This window comes from Ictidomys tridecemlineatus, chromosome 14, assembly GCF_052094955.1.
Source record: "Ictidomys tridecemlineatus isolate mIctTri1 chromosome 14, mIctTri1.hap1, whole genome shotgun sequence".
Taxonomy (NCBI): domain Eukaryota; kingdom Metazoa; phylum Chordata; class Mammalia; order Rodentia; family Sciuridae; genus Ictidomys; species Ictidomys tridecemlineatus.
Window position 1 is genome coordinate 66,237,753 of NC_135490.1, and position 20,588 is coordinate 66,258,340.

Sequence of the window (20,588 nt, forward strand, 5' to 3'; positions counted from 1 at the left end):
ATTTGGTCTTCTTTCAACTCTTTCATAATGCTTGTCTTTACCTTGTTTTTTTCAGGGAAAAAAAATGATTGCAAGGGCTCTGATTGAAAACTCATACTCATGAAGGCCTTGCATTGGTAAACGTGTACTTTCCCACCAAATTCCAGAATAGTAAAACCTTAGAATATACCTTAAATTATTTCTTAAAATAAGTTTGGTACAAATGAGTAAAAAGAAGGAAGTTTTTCACCAAATTCTGGAATGATAAAACTGGGGAATATGCCTTAAATTATTTTTAAAATAAATTTAGGACAAATGAGAATTTCTAATCATAGTTTTTGGGAGACATGGGAGAGTCCTGACTTAGAAATGGGATACCATAGATACTAAAAACAAGCTATGAAGGATTTGGATAACATTCATAGCTATAACTAAGCTATTAACTAAGGAAGGAAAGGAAACTAAAATGGGAATACATCCTTGTTTTATTCTTAATAGCTGAGAGAAAGAACAGTGTCATTTTACCATATAGCTGTTCTTGCCATTAATTGATAAGAATGGACCATTAGTTATAAAAACATGGTATGCATTTCCTTGCAATCTTTATGCTATTTTTTGTAACAAGAACAGGTAAATTCAGAACCGTTAGGGGTCACGGAAGGAAGGACAGAATGCATTGTTGGGTAGATTTTGTTTTTGGAACATGAAAAGGGTACACTTGTGCAAACTAAGATGGTTGAGGTGTATCACTAGGTGGTATAATCTTCATGGGAACCACTGTTGTATAAGTGGTCTATTGTTAACTTTATTATGCTCATTGACCTTATGCAATGCATGACCATACTTTTACTTGTGACTCAATTTCCTTATTCATATGGTGATATTCTCCCCCTGAGAAATACTATGAACAAGCAAGTCCTTGTACATAGAGTTCTTTGACTTTGTAAGTTCAGATTGTTTATATTGTTCTGACATATTTGTAAATTTACTTTCAGGAATAACTTTTCTTGTGATTTTGTGACCATAGTAGTTGTCATGTACATCCAACTTATGGAAATACCATTGAAATAATTGTGTAGTTGTTATGACACATCATTACCCCTGAAGGTGAGAGTGGAGGAGATTGTCTGTTTTGTTTTTATTTTGTGGGTTTGTAGCATGGGGAAGAGTGCTGTGGCCGGTCTGTCAGGATTCTAATCTAATATAAGTGTTTACTGCTAAAGAGTAAATCACTATTTTCATCTGTTGTTTATCACAAAAGGTTACTTTTTATAAAGAAAATCTCTTCTTGCATTCTGGAGGTTATTTGGGCCTGGTTAAGTGTAGATTATATTGCAGAGTTGCTTCTGTAAAATAGAACCTCATTTTGTCATGTTATTTGCTTCACCCCCCTTCACATTTTTATATCGGTGTATTATAGGTGTACTCATTTACTTCTCACTGTGTTATTTAGCTTATGGGGAGGTCTCAATTGATCCATTCCATACAGCATAAGCTACATGTTAGTGCTTTTTGTAGCATGACTGATACTTCTTAAAAGAATGGAATTGGAAAGCTAAAAGGAGTGTTCTAAGTGCTTGGAGTTTTTCCTAACTCCTTTAAGGCACTTTTTCTCCTTTAAAAGCATTTTACCGTTGAGCATGCCATAGTCACTGGCTTGTTACCTTTCTTAGGGCACTCCTTATTTTACCCTGCGTAGTATATTTAGATTGCATTTTCTGCTAAACCATAAGCTCAAGATCTGCAGTTCTAGAAAAATGCTTTGTCACAAGCAGGAACATAATATATTTTTCATTTTTGTTTGTTTATTTGTTGAGAGTGCTGGGGATGGAACCTAGAGCCTTGAGCATGATTAGCATGTGCTGCACCATTGATCTACACCTCTAGCCTTTACTGACTTTTTGAATTAAAATTTTAAAAAGGTAAGGAAACTTCAATTCATGAAGCCACATTACTTTTTTGAAGTCATATAGACAAAGAGTAACAGCTGTGCTTAGAACCAGTAAGTTGTCAACATCAAAATGGAGGAAGAACACCATAAAGAAGGGGGCTATCATGCACACAAGTCTGTGATAAAACCTATTAGGAGGACTCTCTGAAAAACCTCAACTTTGCACAGAGAGTGTTAATGCGAGTATTTCTACCAACCAATTGTCTCTTCTGGTCTGATGCCACCCTTATTGAGTCCTGTAGCCAAGAATTATTACTTTAAAACAATTTATGTAATCCTCCCCATTTTACCTTTAAAAATTGGTCTTTTACCTCCTTGAATGTGCCCTGTGATCTCTGATAGCATGAATATTCCAGATTGCAGTGTTCTGCTTATTCTTGAATAAAATCATTAAGTTTTTAGAGATCCACCTTTTTGTTATTTAGCTTGAGAGACCTAGGGATGGAAAAAATATTACCTTCCTCCCTTTACCTATCTACCAACCTATTTTGTACCCTTAGCAGTTAGTGGTGGTACAGGGTATTGAACCAAGGTTTCACACATGCTATGCAAACATTTTACCACTGAGCTAGTACCTAACCCTTTTAATTTTTTTTTTTTTAAGACAGTCTGACTGAGTTGCCCAAGCTGTCCTCAAATTTGCCATCCTCATGCCTCAGCCACCCAAGACGCAAGGATTACATGTGTGCACCACCATGCCAGGCTCTCTTTAAAATGTTTTAATCAGTGCTGACTCATAGAAATTAAGCAAGTTTATTTTTTGATACTGAGAATTGAACCCAGGGGTTCTTTACCACTGAGCCACACTCTTAGTCCTTTTTTATTGTTTTATTTTATTTATTTTTATACCATTATTTTATTTATTTATCTTTATGTGGTGCTGAGGATCGAACCCAGGATCTCACATGTGCTAGGCATGCGCTCTAGCACTGAGCCACAACCTCAGCCTTTATTGCTTTATTTTGAGATAGAGTTGCTGAGGCTGGCATTGAAGTTGTAATTCTGCCTCAGCTTCCTGAGTCCACTGCGATTATGTGTGTGCAACTGCACCCAATTATGTAATTTTAAATATTGTAGTAGCTACTTAAAAAAAAGTAATAATAATAAGCACTTGTCTAGCATGTTCCAGATACTTAGGTTTCATCCCCAGAAAGTAAACTAAAAAGTGAGAGGCTAATTAAATTGACTTCATCATTCTATAATGTATACCAGAAGCATCACATTGAATCTCATCTATACAATTATTTTGCCAAGTAAATATTAAAACAACTTAAAATCTTTTTTTTTTTTTGAGTGCTTGGAATTGAACCCAGGGCCTTGAACATGGTAGGCAAGTGCTCTACCACTGAGCTATACCCTCAACCCATAAAGACTATAAAATGTAAACAAAACAAGTGAAAATTACTTTAATAATGTATTTTATTTAACCCTCTTTATCTAGATATCTGTTAATATGTAATCATTATCAAAATTATTAATGAGGGCTGAGGTTGTGGCTCAGTGGTAGAGCACTTGCCTAGCATATATGAGGTACTAGGTTCATTCAATTCTCAGCACCAGGTTCAATTCTCAGCACCACATACAAATAAATAAATAAATAAATAAATAAAGGTCTTATGCTCATTTACAACTAAAAGTTATTAATGAGATATTTTACATGCAGTTTTTCATATTAAGCCATTAAATTCCAGAGTGTTTTATATTCACAGCACATTTCCAGTTCTCGTGGTTATGTGTGTTTCAGGGTTATGTGTATTGTGGCTGCCCTGTTGGACTGTGTAGAATCAATGTCAGTGGACCATACAGATGAAGGAGTGTTTTATTTTACTTAGTAACATTCTGTTCTGAGGTTAGTTTGTGATTGTGAACATTGGGGTTTTTTTTCTTTCATGTTTTAGTGATTTTCTTTGTATAGCTAGGATTATTTTGAATTTATGGAATTAAACAAAGAAGTTTGATGCCACAGATTTTGTGCCTGTGTGATGAAATGCTTTCTTTCTTTTTTTTTTTTTTTTAAAGGGATGATCATTTCATTTTTTTCTTTAACTGTCAACTTTTTTCTTTAACTGTCAACTTTTTTTCTAGGGGATGGAACCTAGGGGTACTGAATCACATCCCCAGCCATTTTTTATTTTTTTTTTGAGATAGTCTCACTGAGTTGCTTAGGGCCTTACTAAGTTGGTGAGGCTGGCTTCATCTTCTCAAGTCACTGGATTACAGGTATGTGCCACCATGCCTGGCTTATTTGAACTATTTTTAAGTGTACAGTTTAATAGTAATGCTTTCTTACTTTAAATAAAAATACTTAGTCATTAGGCAAAAACTTAAAAAATGATCAGTAACAACTTCGATAATAACATAGTAAATGGACGAATAAAATAAAAGGCAAAAATTTTCGACACTTTACCAAAGAAGATACATGGATGGAAAATAAGCACATAAAAAGATGATCCGTATCATGATTCATTAGGAAATATAAATTAGAATTATTAGATTTCATTTCATATCCATTAGTATGTCTAAAATTAAAAAGACTGGGACATATCAAGTGTTGGGAGGTTGTAAAGCCATTGGGATTTTACTGATGCTGGGAATACAAGATGGTGCTGTCAGTTTAGAACAGTTTCATAAAAAACTAAACATACACCTCCCTTAGAATGCGTAATTCCAACTACTTGGAATTTACCCAAGAGAAATGAAAGGATATATTCATACAAAAACTTGTGAATTATAGTTTCTTTTTTTTGGGGGGGGGTCAGATCTCTATAATAGAACATTCTCAATGTCGTTCAGTAGGTAAGTAGATTAATTGTGGGATGTTCATACCAGCGAATACTACTCAGCAATAAAAGGGAATGAACTGCTGACACATGCAACAGCATGGATTATTCTCAAAATCATTAAACGGAAAAAAATAAACCCAACAAAAAAATCTTGATTAAAAAATAAAAGAAGGCGGCCAGAAAGTTGCTTCCAATTACATATATACTACCCAAATGTAGAAACACAAATTTTGAAATGGAGCAATCAATGCAATAGTAAGGTTGGGTAATGAATGAAACATCTTGGGTCTTAAAGCCCCAACAAATCAAATTGTCCTTTTCTAAAAGAATGGGGCTGAATATCAAAATTGTTTGGAGTGAACACTTGGTGTACCATGTTACTTATTATCCAGTGAGGTCAGAATGACCTTAGATAAGACCAAGACCCTGAAACTGACTACATTCTGTCTTCTTCCTAGTGAGCGGAGTATCCTTTGGTCTTTTGTATCCTGGCTCTGTCTTGGATAATTTATTTTATCTAGGATCAATGTCAACTGTTTATGTATTCATGACTCTTCAGCACTTCAGTTCACTTGAACCTAGTAACTCTTGAGTTTTTGGAAATAATTCTGAGCTGTCTTTTTGGAAAGGTGCACTTTTCCTGCTGAGCAGCAGCATTCTATTCAAACAAATTTGTTATATTTCACTACTTCTGATACACTTGACTTTAAATACAACCAGCACACATTTCCTTTATGTCTGGGCTTGAATGTTTATATCATTTGTTTACATTATGTTTGTATCTCATTGGATTGGGGCATTTGATGATAATGTGTTGGCAACAGAGAGACCTCAGGGTGGCATTCTTTGTAAACCCACTCCAAAGCAGAGGTTAGCCTGAGGAGCAGGACCACCAAACTAAGGATCATTAGTACTCCTCTAAGTTATACTTCTGCCTGTCTGTCCCTAGCCAGTTCTATAACTTGTCTGAGTCTAAAAACTTAGACTCATCCTTCCAAGGCTCAGTTATTTGAGCCATAAAACGAAGAGATTAGACAAGAGCTCTCAGTGATCAACTAATAATGATGCAGTTTATCATCATTTTATTATTGCCTCAGCTTTATGATGATTAATAGCTGTACCTTCTGTTATTGAGCACTTGTGCTGAGCATTGTACTGATCACTTGATCAGCATTATCTTCTATTTAGTCTTCACAATGATACTTCATTAGGTTTGCCAATTGCATATAAATGGAGTCATATAATATGTGATTTCTTTCATGTAGTATAATGTTTAGAAGGTTAATCCATGTTGCAGTGTGCATCAGAACTTCATTCCATTTTATGGCCAAATAACATTCCATTGTATGGATATACTACACTGTTTACCCATTCATCATTTGATGGGCATTTTGATTGTTTGCATTTTTGGACTATTTGAATAAGGCTGCTGTAAGCATTCATGCACAACTTTTTGTGTGTGTGTGTGCAGATAGTTTTTAGTTTATTCCACCTAAGAATGGAATTACTAGCTCATGTAGTAACTCTGTGTTTAACCATTTTCCAAAGATAGCTGCACCATCTAACATTCCCACCTGCAGTTTGGACTTTTTTTTTTTTTTTTTTTTTTTGCTTTTTAAAGTGCTGGGCATGGAATCTAGGGCCTTGCATGTGCTGAGTTCTACCACTGAGCTACATCTCCAATACTGAGGGTTGCGATTCTTAATATCAACTAAAATTTGCACTCTATAACTGCCTGTCATAACACCAATTCTTTTGGCTCAGGGTACTCAGAACAAAACTGCTTTTTCTAGATGACAGCCAGCTTGATTGGATCGTTTGTGTATTCCTTAATGGCAAATGACTTCTACCAGTATTCATGGTCCTATGATGTTTTATTTTATTTTTTAATTGTTAATGGACTTATTATTATTTGGTGCTGAGAATCGAATCCAGTACCTCACACATGCAAGGCAAGCGCTCTAACATTAAACTACATCCCAGCCCTCCTATGATGTTTTAGATCCTATCATCAGCTCTCTTATGAATGTGCTTAAACCTAACCTATGTCCTCTCCCTCACTTTTTTTTTTTTTTTTTTTTTTTTTTAGTTAGGAAACTTGATGCATTTTATTTACTTACGGGTATTTGTGATCAAAGATAGTGGCAGTCTTCCTTAGTTTTCACTTGTTCTTTGCTAAATTAACTGCTAATTCTTAACTCCAGCTACATGTTAAGATCAAGTCTCCTAAAAACAAAACCAGATTTGTTTCTTATATATGAATCCATTCTGCCTTGTGATTTTTTTTTTTAATCATTAGAAGTTCTATAGAGCAGGCTTGGCACGAGGGAAATTTTAATTTATTTTAGACTACTTTAAGAGATGGGAAGGTATAGTAGTTAAAGAGCATGCATCGTCTTGAAGACCAAGGCACTTGTCCTAATTCTGTTCTACCACTTACTAGTTGTGTGACCCTGGAAAATTAATTATGGAAGCCTAGTATGTTTAGTATTCGCCCTGATTTATGTCATCTAGACTGATGACCAGGCGATTGAAATGTGTATCCTGAGTGGAGAATCAGTGCACCCAATTGTGGCCAAACAAAGAATGGTTCTGGCTAGGTTTTTCAGGACCTACACTGCTCACATCCCTGTTATTTTTGTACATGAGTATTTATTTTGTGTGTGTTGTTGTGGGGGGGTTATTGGGAATTGAACCCTGGGGTGCTTACCACTAAGCTGCATCCCTATCCGTTTTTAGTTTTTATTTTGAGACAGGGTCTTAATAAATTGTGAAGGCCAGCCTTAAATTTGCAATCCTCCTGCCTCAGGCTTCTGAGTTGCTGTGATTACAGGCCTATACCACTGCAGCAGGCTGGGTATCTACTTTCTTGATTTCAGAATTGCTGTGGCAGAATCTTAGTCTTTGTTTATGCATTCACACAGTGTGCCATCTTTAAGCATCAAATTTTTTTTTGTTGTTGTTGTTTTTTCCTGATTTCTACAGGAGTCTTTTCTTCCCCCAAGTGTGTTCTGCAGACACAGGTGTAGCTTTGTTTTTCCTCCCTGTCAGACCTCATGAAGTTTCTGGTTGGGAACCTCATGCTCCAGCCACTTTAAGGGGATTCAGAACATTTTTAGGCAAGAATAATAGCAGAAAATAGATTGTGCATTAATGGCATGTCATTGCTTTTTGGGAAACACTTTCACATGCCCCTCCTCATTCATAGTGACAGGTTTAGAATAGAAATAAAAATAATCGCTTACGCATTTTAAGCATTTTCTACTATGAAAAGAGTACTGGAAAAGAACCTTATGTTTATTGTCTCATAATCTTTTTTGGAGGGGGATTTTACTATTGGGATAATATTTTTGTATATCTTTATGGGTTGCATTATGGTAATTCAGTACATGTTACAAGGTGTAATAGTCAAATCAGGGTAATAAGCATTTCCATCTCTCCAAACATTATTATTATTTTTATCAGTACTGGGGATTGAGCCCAGGGATACTTTACTACTGTGCTATACCCAGCCCTTTTTTAATTATTTATTTTGAGACAGGTTGTTTAGGTCCTCACTAAGTTGCTGAGGCTGACCTCAAACTTGGCTAGTCTCCTGCCTCAGCCTCCAGAGTTGCTGGGATTATGGGCAGGAGCCACTGTGCCCAGTACATTAATCATTTTTTGTGTTGGGACTTTTGTACTCTTCTAGTTGTTTTGAAATATATCATAGATTGTTTTAACCTGTAATGACCTTAATGGGCTAAAGAAGAACCAAAAATACTTATTCTATTCTAATTATGTTTTTATTCCCCTTTATTGAATTTCTTTCTCACCCCCTTCCCCACTGCCCTTCCCTTAGTCTCTAGTGACTGCTATTCTAATCTGTTATTTTACAATATTGCATTTTAGCTTCCACAAATGAATAAGAATATATAATATTTGTCTTTCCAAATAATCTGAATTATTTCCCTTGATAACCTCCAGTTGTATTTATGTTGCTCCAGGTGACAGGATTTCATTCATTTTTATGGCTAATATTCTATTGTGAATATATACCACATTTTCTTTATCTATTCATCCACCAAGGTCATGTAGGTTGATGCCATGTTTTAGCTATTGTGAATAGTGCTGCAGTAAACATGAGAGTGCAAGTAACTTTGGCATAATGGTTTTATAATACCTTTAGATTTATACCCAGTGGTGGAATTACTGGATTATATGGTAGTCCTGATTTTAGTTTTTTGAAGACTTTCCATACTGTTCTCTATACTGGCAGTATTGATTTACGTACCCACCAACAGTGTTTTTTTATGGTGCTGGGGATTGAATCCCAGAGCCTCATGTGAAGCTGAACAAACAAGTGCTCTGGCACTGAACTATACCCCTGCACTGAACTGTACTCCCAGTCCTCATTGTCTCTTTCTTTTTTAACAGATGAATAATATTCCATTGTATCTTATACTCCTGGATATCTGTGTTTCTTTAGATGGTATAAGTAGTTACAGTCAGTAACCTAGCACCTACTTTTCTTTTGCAAATGAAAAAGGGGTTTTTCAGTTTCAGCCCTTGGAGTCCGTCCGCGGCCAAGTCTTTGTTGTGGGGCCTTGTCCTGTGCATTTCAGGATGTTTGGTATCTTCTCAGCCCTCTATACGCTAGAAGCTGGTAACATCCCATTTTTAGTTTTTATAACCAGATAATTGGTGGCAACGCAAACATTGCCAGCTTTTCTCATCAGGGTCAAAAATAACACCTGATTGAGAACATTGTTTTAATTTGTTCTTAGGGTAAGTTTTTTTTACAAATGAAATAACTGGATCTAAGGTTAGGTGAATTTAGAATTCTTATGGCAATTGCTAAACTTTTCTTTATTAAGAGGCTGTACCATTTTATGCTTCAACCAGCTGTATTCAAGGATATTTTCTCATTCTCACCAGTATAGTGGTTTATCCATGGCCAACAAATATATGAAAAAATTTTCAACATATCTGTTGGAGAAATGCAAATAAAAGCTACATTAAGATTCCATGTCACTTCAGTCAGAATGGCAATTATCAAGAATACAAATAGTAATAAATTCTGGTGAAGGTGTGAGGAAAGAGGTACGCTCACATTGTTGGTGGGACTGCAAATTAGTACAATTCACTTTGGAAAGCAGTATGGAAGTTTCTTAAAAAAAAAAAAAACCTAAGAATGGAACCACCATATGACCTAGCTAATCCCGCTCCTTCGTATTTATACAAAAGAACTAATCAGCATACTATAGCAATACAGCCATTTAAATATTTATAGTAGCACAGTTCACAGTAGCCAAATTATGGAATCAGCACATATGCCTGTCAATAGACAAATGGATTAAGAAAATATGGTGTATATATACAATAGAGTTATATTCAGCCATAAATAATGAAATTATGGCATTTGCCAGTAAAGGGAGGAAATGAAAAACATCATGCTAAGTGAAATAAGGCAGACTCAAAAAATCAGGGGTCAAATGTTTTTTCTCATGTGGCAGCTAGAGCAAAATAAGGGAAATAAGGTAGTGGGGAATTGAACATCAAAAAAGATAACAAGGAGTAGGTGGAGGTGGTCTGGAGGGAACAGGTAAGGAGAGGAAATGTGGAATGAATAATAACAAAATCATGTCATGTGTAAATAGGTATATACCGCAGGGCATTTCCCCTTTGTGTAGAAAAGCAGCAATCAAAAATGAATAAAAGAGCAAAAAAGGAAGATAAGTAGAGGGTGGGGGGTGGTGGAAAACTGGGACTGAAATGGAGTAGATCAAATCCAATGCATGTATGATTTGGTCAAAATGAACGCAACTACTACATATAACTAATGCTCTGATTTAAAAAAATTTTTTTTGCCGTATTTCTGTTATAGCTAACTTTTTTAAATGATCACTTGCTACTTTTACGCATGTAGCATTTTTTGGATTATGGATTTTGTGTTCTACTTTGAAATAATCTCTAAAGCTTTCTGAAAGTTTGGTATCTAGAACTGAAGATAGTCCACTGGGTTTCTTCTGATCCTAATGAAATAATACGTACTGTTTATTTGTATCTAATATGTGACAGACATTATACTTGGTGTGCTTTAAAAATGCACGTGTGTTATCCTTTTGTTCCTGTGACCAAAATACCTGACAAGAACAATTTAGAGGAGGAAAAGCTTCTTTTGACTTATAGTTTCAGAGGTTTAGTCTATGGTAGGCCAACTCCATTTCTCTGGGCCCAAGGTGAGGCAGAACATCATGGCAGAAGGACATGGTAGAAGAGTGCAGTTCCACTCATGGCTACCAGGAAGCAGGGGTGAGGAAAGGGGGCTGCAGGGAACACTTAGTGACCTGCCTCCTTAGCCACACCCCCTACAGTTACCACCTAGTTAGTCCATTTAAGTTAGGATTAGGTAAGACCTCTTATAATCCAATCATTTCATGTCTGAATATTCCTACATGAACATAGGATCTTTGTGGGGGCATTACTTTATATCCAGTCCATAACAGTATATATTCCTGTGTAGTCTTAAGCATTTATTTTTAATGAAATGGCATTTTTTTTTAACCTTTCAGATTGGTACTTGGCATCTCTGGACATATTCTGACAGTCATGGTTTCCTGAATTAGAATGTGTCTCAAAGAGTTAGCTGGGAAGTATTTGATCCTGCAGTTAGGAGAGATAACAGTTTCTACCACATACTTGATGAAGGGGGTGTAGAGGCCCTAATTATTTATTTATGAATGTCACTGGGAATTGAACCCAGGAGCACACTACCACTGAGCTACATTCTCAGCCTTTTTTTTTTTTTTCCCCTATAACAAGGCCTCAAACTTGTTCTGCCTCAGCCTCCTGAGTCACTAGGATTAGAGGGTACACCCCCAAGCTCAGCTTTGAGGTCCTGATTTCCATTAAGTTTCCTCTAATTTTTCCTCTTGGACTGTTTTTTTCCTTCTTCAAAATCTTGAAAATTGGGCAGGGGATAGATATCACTCAGTAATAGAACACTTCACGAGAATGTGTGAAACCCTGAGTTCAATCCCCAGTAGTGCAAAAGTACACAGAAACAAAAATCATGAAAATTTGTTGTGACTTTATATATGTTTACTTGCTTGATTGTTATCTCTAGGAATATTTGTTCAACAATAATATCTAACCCTGTAATAAATATCTGGCACATGGTGTGTGCTCAGTGAATATTTGTTGAATTGAAGAACTAGTCACTCCAAGAACTGAGGCCATTTGGAGGCCTCCAGGCTTAGATTTGCCATTCAGCATGTTGAATAGTTTAGTTGGCCTGGAGATGGGCTCTGTTGCCTTCCTAAAAGGTTCATAGTTAGTTGGCCCTTATGTTTCTCTCTGGAACATTTGAGCTTTTGAGGCAACTTTGGTCCAAATGATTCTTTGTGAGTTTGGCTGGAATCCAGATTTGGAACTTAAGTTATTTCTAGGAATTAATGTTTTCCACTACTTCACACTTTTAAGTAGTCATGGTTATATTTACCTGAGTTAAAATAATATCCTCTCCTAAATCAGCAGTTATCCAGAAATTGTACTTTGATTGAATTCTTTTCAGATGTGAGTAGTGTTTTGATATTTCCAGATATCAAAGTCTGTATTAAGGGGTCCATGAGACACCAGATACCTCTGGCTTTAATTATTTTTATTACTAATTCCCCAAGTTGTTTGGAAGCTTATTTGATAACCAGTCCCAGTTTTCTTGCTGTTTCCTCTACTTCTGAGAATTTATGTGAAGATTAATGTTGGCTGGATAACTTGTTTGGCTAGTTTCCTGTTCTCTGAGAGGCTGGCACTCACAAATGTGAACTCAGGGTGAGGCGGGACAACGTGGGGAGAGGTCACTACCTCTGGGGAAGGAAGGATCAACTCTGTCATGGGTTGCAAACTTTCTGTAAAGGGGCAGATAGTAAATATTTTAGGCTTTCTAGGCTGTGGTCTTTGTTATAATCTTTTTAAAATTCTCTCATCTCTTTAAAGACGTGAAAACCATACCTATCTCAAGGTAAGATGTGGATCTATCTCAAGATCCATATAAAACAGGCCATAGCTAGAGTTGGCCCACACATTGTGATTTGCCAACCCCTGAACTAGGTGAAGAAATTAGTTTGTTGCTACATGTATTTATTGTTTTGGAGACATTAACCCAGAATAACATTGGGAATTCTAAATTGATTGTGATTCAAAGAAGCGCCATCAAAACTTTGGCATGTGGGGTCAAAGTCGCCCTAATGACAGTCACCCTGGGTCCCTGAAACTCAGAGTAACCTTGGCCAGTGGGACAGAGGTTTCTTGCTGCATCTTTCTCATGGGCAGGTTGAGATGAAAGACTGGAGTGGAGGTACAGCTGTAGAATTAGGCAGGGATCTGACAGGTAAAAGGAACACAGTGACGCAGATTCCTCAGCTGCTTTGGAATATAGTTAGAAATCTGGCATGCACATTTAGTTTGGCCAGTTTATAAAAATGAAAGAGCATGTCTGTACTTTGGATTCTGAGAAGAACATCAAATCTTGATAAGTGAATCCAGATCTGCTTTGTGGTTTTTCTCTAATCACAAGAAGTTCTGTAGAGAAGGCCTGGCGTGAAAGAATTATTTCAGGATAGTTGGTGAGATAGGAAGAGGTCAGAGACAAAGGCACTTGTCCTTATCCTATTCTACCACTGTGAATAATCTCCTAAGTCTCAGTATTCTTGCCTGTAAATGGCCTTGATAATAATAATTCTTCCAGAGTTGTGAGAACTAAGTGAGAACAATATATGTAAAGTGCTTATTACTCAGTGCCAGTCATCTTGTAAGCATTCAGTAAATGTTAGCAATAATAATGAGGTAAAAGTAGAAGAAAATGAGGGAACATGGGGATCAAAAATGGGAACTTTTGCTGGTGATATAGCTCAGTTGGTAGAGTATTTGCTTTGCTTGCACAAGGCCCTGGGTTCAATCCCTAGCACCAAAAGAACAAAAAAAATGGGAACTTTTATTTGTGACTCATTGTCACTGAACTGTCATGTCCTTGTTGAGTATTTGATCACTGTGTGGAAAAGTGTTGGAGCTGTATAGAAATGGATCTATGTCTACCTCTCTTCATTTCCTTATTTAGAAAATGGAATAATACATGTTGACAAATTCAAGGTAACGAAATGCGGTAACATGTTTGAGTTTATAAAGCATTGGACAAAATTTAAAATGAAGTCAGTACCTGTTCAATTCTTGAATTTCTAAATGTTTTAGGACAGAGCTAGATGATGATTTGTGAGAAGCCAAAATCTTTTTGCCAGGGACTCGAGTTGTAGCGAGTGCCTAGCACGTGTGAGGCCCTGAGTTCGGTCTCTACACCATGAGGTACAGGAGATGTTTTGCCTAAAAGACTTGATAGGATACTCCCAGGTTCAGGACTTGATAATTTGTGATATGAAATGAGTACTGTAAAATTGTAATGTTTTTGTGAGATATTCGAAATAGTGGAATTTTAAAATGAGTAGCCAGGGTAGGAAGATAGACTGCAGGGGTTTAATCTCTATGGAGGAAATAAAACACTGTTTTGCAATGTATTTCCTTTTCTCCTGCAATTCTGTTCTAGGAATTTATCCTAGAAATATATTCACCATGTGCATTTTATGTACTAAATCTCACATGCATATGGTTATTCATTACATTTTTATAAAAAATAAAATGGAACTACTAGGAGTCTCTAGCTTTAGGAGATTGGTAACCTAGGTCCTGGTGTATTCTTAACAGTTGAAAACTATATATACCTGCAAAGAGTGCAGCAGCTCTGCATGTGCTGATGGAACTATTTCCAGGATATGTTAAGCTAAAACCAAATAAAAAGCAAGGTGAAGAACAATGTTTGTTGTATGCCATTGTTGTTGCTGCCAGGCCTGGGCAGAGGAACAACTATGACTTCCTTGTATAAGCAGAGACTATCAAGGGCAGATTATGAAGCTGGTACTATGGTTGAGACTTGGAGAATTTTGGGTAACAGGACAGGTAGGAGGGAGATTTACATTTCATAATATACCCTTTTGGTCTTTTGAAATGTGTCTTTTTGACGTGCATGTTCTGTTCAGAAAGTTTGAGTGACCACAATTCCTATCATTGGAGTTGAAACTAGATGGAATATTTGTTTTCCTCTCATCAGTGTCTGCCATATGTGGCCCTGCCTGGTTCCTCTGTCTTCAGTGGCTTGAGAAGCTGGCTCTGACGATAAGCTCATGGTGAAACAACCCTCCCTGCCCGTACACAAAGCACATTGACATTTCTCCTCTTGATTTGTGTAACTGACAGTGTTTCTCTTTCCACCCCTAGATCTGGCAGCATGTAAACAACTTTTTGCCAAGAACCCAGGTCACCGCTGAAAAGGGGGCCTTAAGGGAGAAGAATATCGAGAGTACATCAATGCCAGGCGCGTCTGGAATTACACTCACCACAGGCAGCATGACACATTCAGTGCCAGCATCTGTGTCCTACTGGAGAAGGTTGGGACTCTCCACGTAGGAGGGTCCTCGGGGCAGCAAGCACCAAGAGCCTCTCTAGAGGGAGAATGGGGCCAGATACGAACTCTCTACAATGAACTTGATTTTCAGCTTATGAAGGAATTTTAAGTAAAACGATTATTTAATTTCCACATATTCACGTTCAAAAAGCCTTCTGGGTGAAGTACTAGCAGTCACCCTCCTCTACGGGAGTTTTCAGGATTTTTCTGGCACCAAGGTGAACTCTTCTTGGTACTTCTGGCAATACAGATCTGCAGGACAGATTTATCTACTGAATGCTCTGGAGCAGGAAAAGAAAGAAAACCTCTGGAAGCAGGAAAAGGATAGCAGAGCAGAGACCCCTCCCTCGGTACTCACTTGCACAGAAACTCAGTCTGGACTTGGATGTTTTAAATAAAAACTTATCCTTCCGCATTCACTGTGAAGTCTCTCTATTCTGGGGAAACCTGGCATTCTTGGGCTGCCTCCTGTGGCCCTTTTGTACTGTCATTCTGCCCCCAACCCTTCTATACAAGCAGTTGAATGATGTGAACTTTGGAATGGAGTATTTTACTCTTGGAGGACTGACTTCCTTTCATAGGCTGCTGGTGTCAGAAAGGACCATCTGAAGGCAGTTATTTGTGCTTGGGGAGGAGGGCACTGGCCTGGCCTGAATCCTCCACCATGTTTCTGTTGCTGCCTTTTGATAGCCTGATAGTCAACCTTCTGGGCATCTCCCTGACAGTCCTCTTCACCCTCCTGCTTGTTTTCATCATAGTCCCCGCCATTTTTGGAGTCTCTTTTGGTATCCGAAAGCTCTACATGAAAACTTTGTTAAAAATCTTTGCGGTAAGTTGAACTGTTACAGTAAGTTTGTTTCACAGAGGAAGGAAGGGGACATGCTTTTAGGCTAAAGAGTTCTTACCTGGCCAGTGGCTCTCTCTTCATTGAATAGGGAGAAAGTGAGGAGAATAGGAAGTGGCATCTGGTGAAAAAAGAATAACTAAATGTGTACTTTTGAAAGCCTTTGGTAGTTTTTCTCAGTGAGCTAAGCTGCTTGTGTATTTGATTCATGCTGAGCAAAGGGACCTATTCCATGACTCCACAGCTTGCCTGTTTATTTCATAGAAAATGGGGCTTAGAATTTTAAAAATCATTGCCAGACTCTATATCTTCTTGTATAACAGATAGTGGAGCACACAGCTGTAGCCAACATATCCCCTCACTGATAACCTTTTCTTTCCTTGGTTTATTTATCTTAAGTAGGTTCTTGTATTTTAGACAAAAAAGGGCATTTGAATTGTTTTGTTTCCTGAAAGAGAAGGATAATAAATTTCTGAACATATGTCAGAGCTTGGATCTAATTATACCACTAAACAGAACTAGTCACCTTACAGTGAAAACAAAAAGAGTGATATTTCCTGAAGTTGATCCATGCAGTGAAACTTTAATTTTTTGAACCCAGGGACACTTAACCTCTGAGCCACATCTCTAGCTCTTTAATTTATTAAATTAACCAGCCGGTTAATTTATTAATTGCAATGTCAGTAGTTACCGGATCTTCAGGAATTGTTTTCCACAGCTGAAACCATGTATACTTTTGAGAAATGCACCCTTAATGGTAATAATAACGCAGCATTACTTGTTCATATGGTATCTTTTGGTTTTGTTTTGTTTTGCAGTGCTAGCCCAGGGCCTTTCACATTACTAGGCAAGTGCTGTACCTCTGAGCTGTACCCTTAACCCAATTTATAGTCTTTAGAATAAATATTTTACTTTCCTTTGGTTCCTTAGAATTTTGTGGTGAATAGGGTAAATATCTGCATTTTATCAATGAAGAAAGGGACAAGTGAAATATATGAAATGTTATATTACAGTGGAAATATTTTTATGTATATTATTGTGATATATTAAGTATATTCGTGGTATTTTACAACCACTGCCTCTATCTTGTTCTATTACATTGTCACCAGTTCAAAAAAAAAAAACTTCTTACTCATTCAGCAGTCAGTCCCTATTTCCCCTTCACTCAGCTGCTGGCAACCTATGTTCTGTCTCTGAGGATTTACCTATTATGGATATTTCATGTAAATGGAATCATACCAAATGTGCTCTTTTGGATCTGGCTTCTTTCACTTAGCATAACACTTTCAAGGTTCATCTGCATGATAGCATGTATCAGTGCTTCTTTTTTGTGTGCGTGGTTAAATAATAATATTCTATTGTTTGTCTATACCATAATTCGATTCAACTCATCCACTGAAGGACATTGATGGTATGTTTCCACCTTCTGTCTGTTGTGGATACTGCTGCTTTGAACATGTATATACCTGTATTTGAAGTGTCAGTTTTCAAGACCAATTTTTTGAGCACCTCTTATGATAATGTCTGGAGTTATGGGTATGTGGACGTAGCCCTTGCTGCTCGGCAGACCTGGAGATCAGCAGCATATTTACTGCCTAGGAGTTGATTATGAATGAAAATCTCATGCCTGCTGTAGACTACTGAATTAGAATCTGCTTGCTTTTTTTTTTTTTTTTGGCGATGCTAGGCAGGAACTATACCACTGACTACATCCCCAGCCTAGAATCTGCATTTTAAACAAGATACAGATTTTTTTATACATTAAAATCTGAGAAGTAGTTATCTAGATGGTCTTTGAGCTGGCTGTTTTACTAATGTATAGTATCTATTTTAATCAGTCAGGAAAAGGGATTTTCATACATTTCAGGCCAAGTAAATCTTTAAAGAACACAGGATCCCTGTAGACAATATAAATATAAGGTAATATCATACCCTTTAGTTGTGGAAAACATACACCAGGACAGAGATAGTAGAATGATAAACTTTTAGGAGACAATAAGGTGTGTATCTAGTAGCTTTTATTCAAGTTTATAGGCAAGTGATTCATTCTTGAGCCTATAGAAATTGTCATTTTTAGTTTTTGTGTTATTTATTTTGGGAGGTGCTAAGCATTGAACTGAGGCCCTTGCACATGCTATGCATGCACTTTAACATTGAACTACAACTCCAGCCCCCTGAAATTGCTATTTTTCAAAAAAAATACATTTATTTATTTATTTATGTGGTGCTGAGGATTGAACCCAGGACCTTGCATGTGCTAGATGAGCACTCTACTGCTGAGCTGCAAACTCAACTCTGAAATTGTTATTTTAAAAATGTGTAAATAAGAGTTATGATCCTAGTGTTTTCCTGTCTAACTTGGATGGCAGTGGATGGAATAAAAGGCCTAAAATCCACGTTTTTGAAAATGTCTCCCAAATTTAATATTTTAAAAGTTCAAATATGCCAAGTAAATCCATCTCATGAATCTTTGTGTGTGTGTGTTGGGGGGGGGGTTAACTGGGCATTGATTCCAGGGGCGTTTTACCACTGAGCTAAATCTCCAGCCCTTTTTATTTTGAGATAGGGTCTCATTAACTTGCCAAGGCCAGCCTCAAACATGTGATCCTCCTGCTTCATCCTCTTGAGTGGCTGGGATTACAGGTGTGCATCACTGTGCCTGGGCTATGATTTCTATTTTTTAAATGTACATTCTTGTGATTTTTAACATAGTTTATAATTATACAATGGAAAATTCATTAGGTGTTTAGTGTTAGGCCAATTTGTAGAACATGTAATCTTCAGCCTTCAGAAACTATAGACCACATCTTGACAATCACTGATTTGTACATAGCAGTTTAGAAATGGTGATGAAAGTAACATGTATTTGTAAACTCAAAATTAAACATTTAAAATAGTAGGTGTTGGATGGTGGAATGTGATAGACATCATTATCCAAAGTACATGTATGAAGACACGAATTGGGTGCCAACATACTTTATGTACAAACAGAGATACGAAAAATTGTGGTATATATGTGTAATAAGAATTGTAATGCATTCTGCTGTCATTTTTTTAAATTAATAAAATAAATAAATTAATAAAGTGGTAGGTGTTGAGGGTGTACCTCAGTCTTAAAGCTCTTGCCCAGGAAGCATGAGGTCCTAGGTTCAATCCCCAGCATGGCAAAAAAGGAAAAAAAAAATTTTTTTCTAAAAATAGATTTTACTTACTAGAGATACGTATGTACTGAGAACATAAAGGGTTCAGGGTACCCTGTAGTACCTGTCCTGTGGAGCTTCACAGACTGAGTTGGCTATACGCTAGAATAAGGGTTGAGCTAGAAAGGACTGGTGCATGCTTGCAGGGGCTTACGGAGATTCTGGGAGAGTGTCCAGTTTATAAGAGTGTCACCTTTGGTTTCTGCTCTGAGTTGATTTTAATAGAAAACTCAATACTACTTTTATCAGTGATAATATTTGATAGGAACTTGATTTGGCCAAGCCAGTGTTAAGCCTTGGAAAAGATGTATCTTGTGTTCCATGTATATATCTAAAAGACACCCATATTTATGGGTGATTTTTGTTTTTGTTTTTGTTTTTATTTTTTTATTTTTTTTTATATATAGAGAGAAGAGAATATTTTAATATTCATTTTTTAGTTTTTGGTGGACACAACATCTTTGTTTGTACGTGGTGCTGAGGATCGAACCCGGGTCTCACGCGCTACCACTTGAGCCACATCCCCAGCCCTTTTGTTTTTATTTTATAGAGGAGTGTCAATCCCCCCTGTAAAGTAAATTACCATAGCAAACTGCCATATACTAGGTGACCTATGAAATTTACTTCTCATAGTTCAGGAGGTTCTGAAGCCAAGAGCAACATAATGGCAGATTCAGTGATTGGTGAGGGCCTGCTGCCTGTTCCCAGATATCAGTCTTTCTGTGTCCTCAGGTGATAGAAAGGGAAGAGTGAGCTCTCTGGGCTTTCTTTCTGAGGGCACTAATCCCATTCATGAAGACTCTACCTTTATAATCTTAATACTGTCCAAAGACCTCACCTCCAAATATATCACATTGGGGATTGGGTTTTAAGATTTTGGCAGAGGGAACATAAAGGTTTAGTCTCATGGCAGAGATTTTCCTTCTACCTTTTTTAGACTCTTCACTTTTTCTATATTAGGATGATATGCGTAATTTTAAAACTAGAAGACAGTTCAGAGATTATCTTAATGCAGTTTTGGGAGTAAGGGAAGTCTTGAGGCTGAGGAGACCTACTTGGACCTTCTAGGCTCTTGTCATGTTATAGAAAGAAATTTAAGGAGACCTCAGGGTTTTGTTTTGTTTTTTCAAATTGTAGATTGACATAATACCTTTATTTATTTTTATGTGGTGCTGATGGTCAGACCCAGAGCCTCACATATGCTATACCACTGAGATATAGCCCCAGCCCCATCTCTGGTTTTAGTAAAAAGAAATTTTTATTAGAGAGTAAAAGGTGGAGACATGCATTCTGAAGAATTGGAGCTACTTAAGAGCCAGATGCGCTTTTGGGGTCTTAG

At 37.0% G+C, this 20,588-nt stretch overlaps 1 protein-coding gene across 3 annotated transcripts in view; it reads left to right on the forward strand.

Annotated features, from left to right (window-relative positions):
• Gpat4 (glycerol-3-phosphate acyltransferase 4) overlaps window positions 1–20,588 on the forward strand; it is a 39,658-nt gene that overhangs the window by 1,638 nt on the left and 17,432 nt on the right. For all 3 annotated transcript variants that reach the window (XM_078031258.1, XM_005340319.5, XM_013365196.4), the window contains exon 2: window positions 15,019–16,034. In XM_078031258.1, coding sequence (XP_077887384.1) covers window positions 15,870–16,034 — 165 coding nt within the window. In that variant the 5' untranslated portion in view covers window positions 15,019–15,869. The remainder of the gene's footprint in view (window positions 1–15,018; window positions 16,035–20,588) is intronic.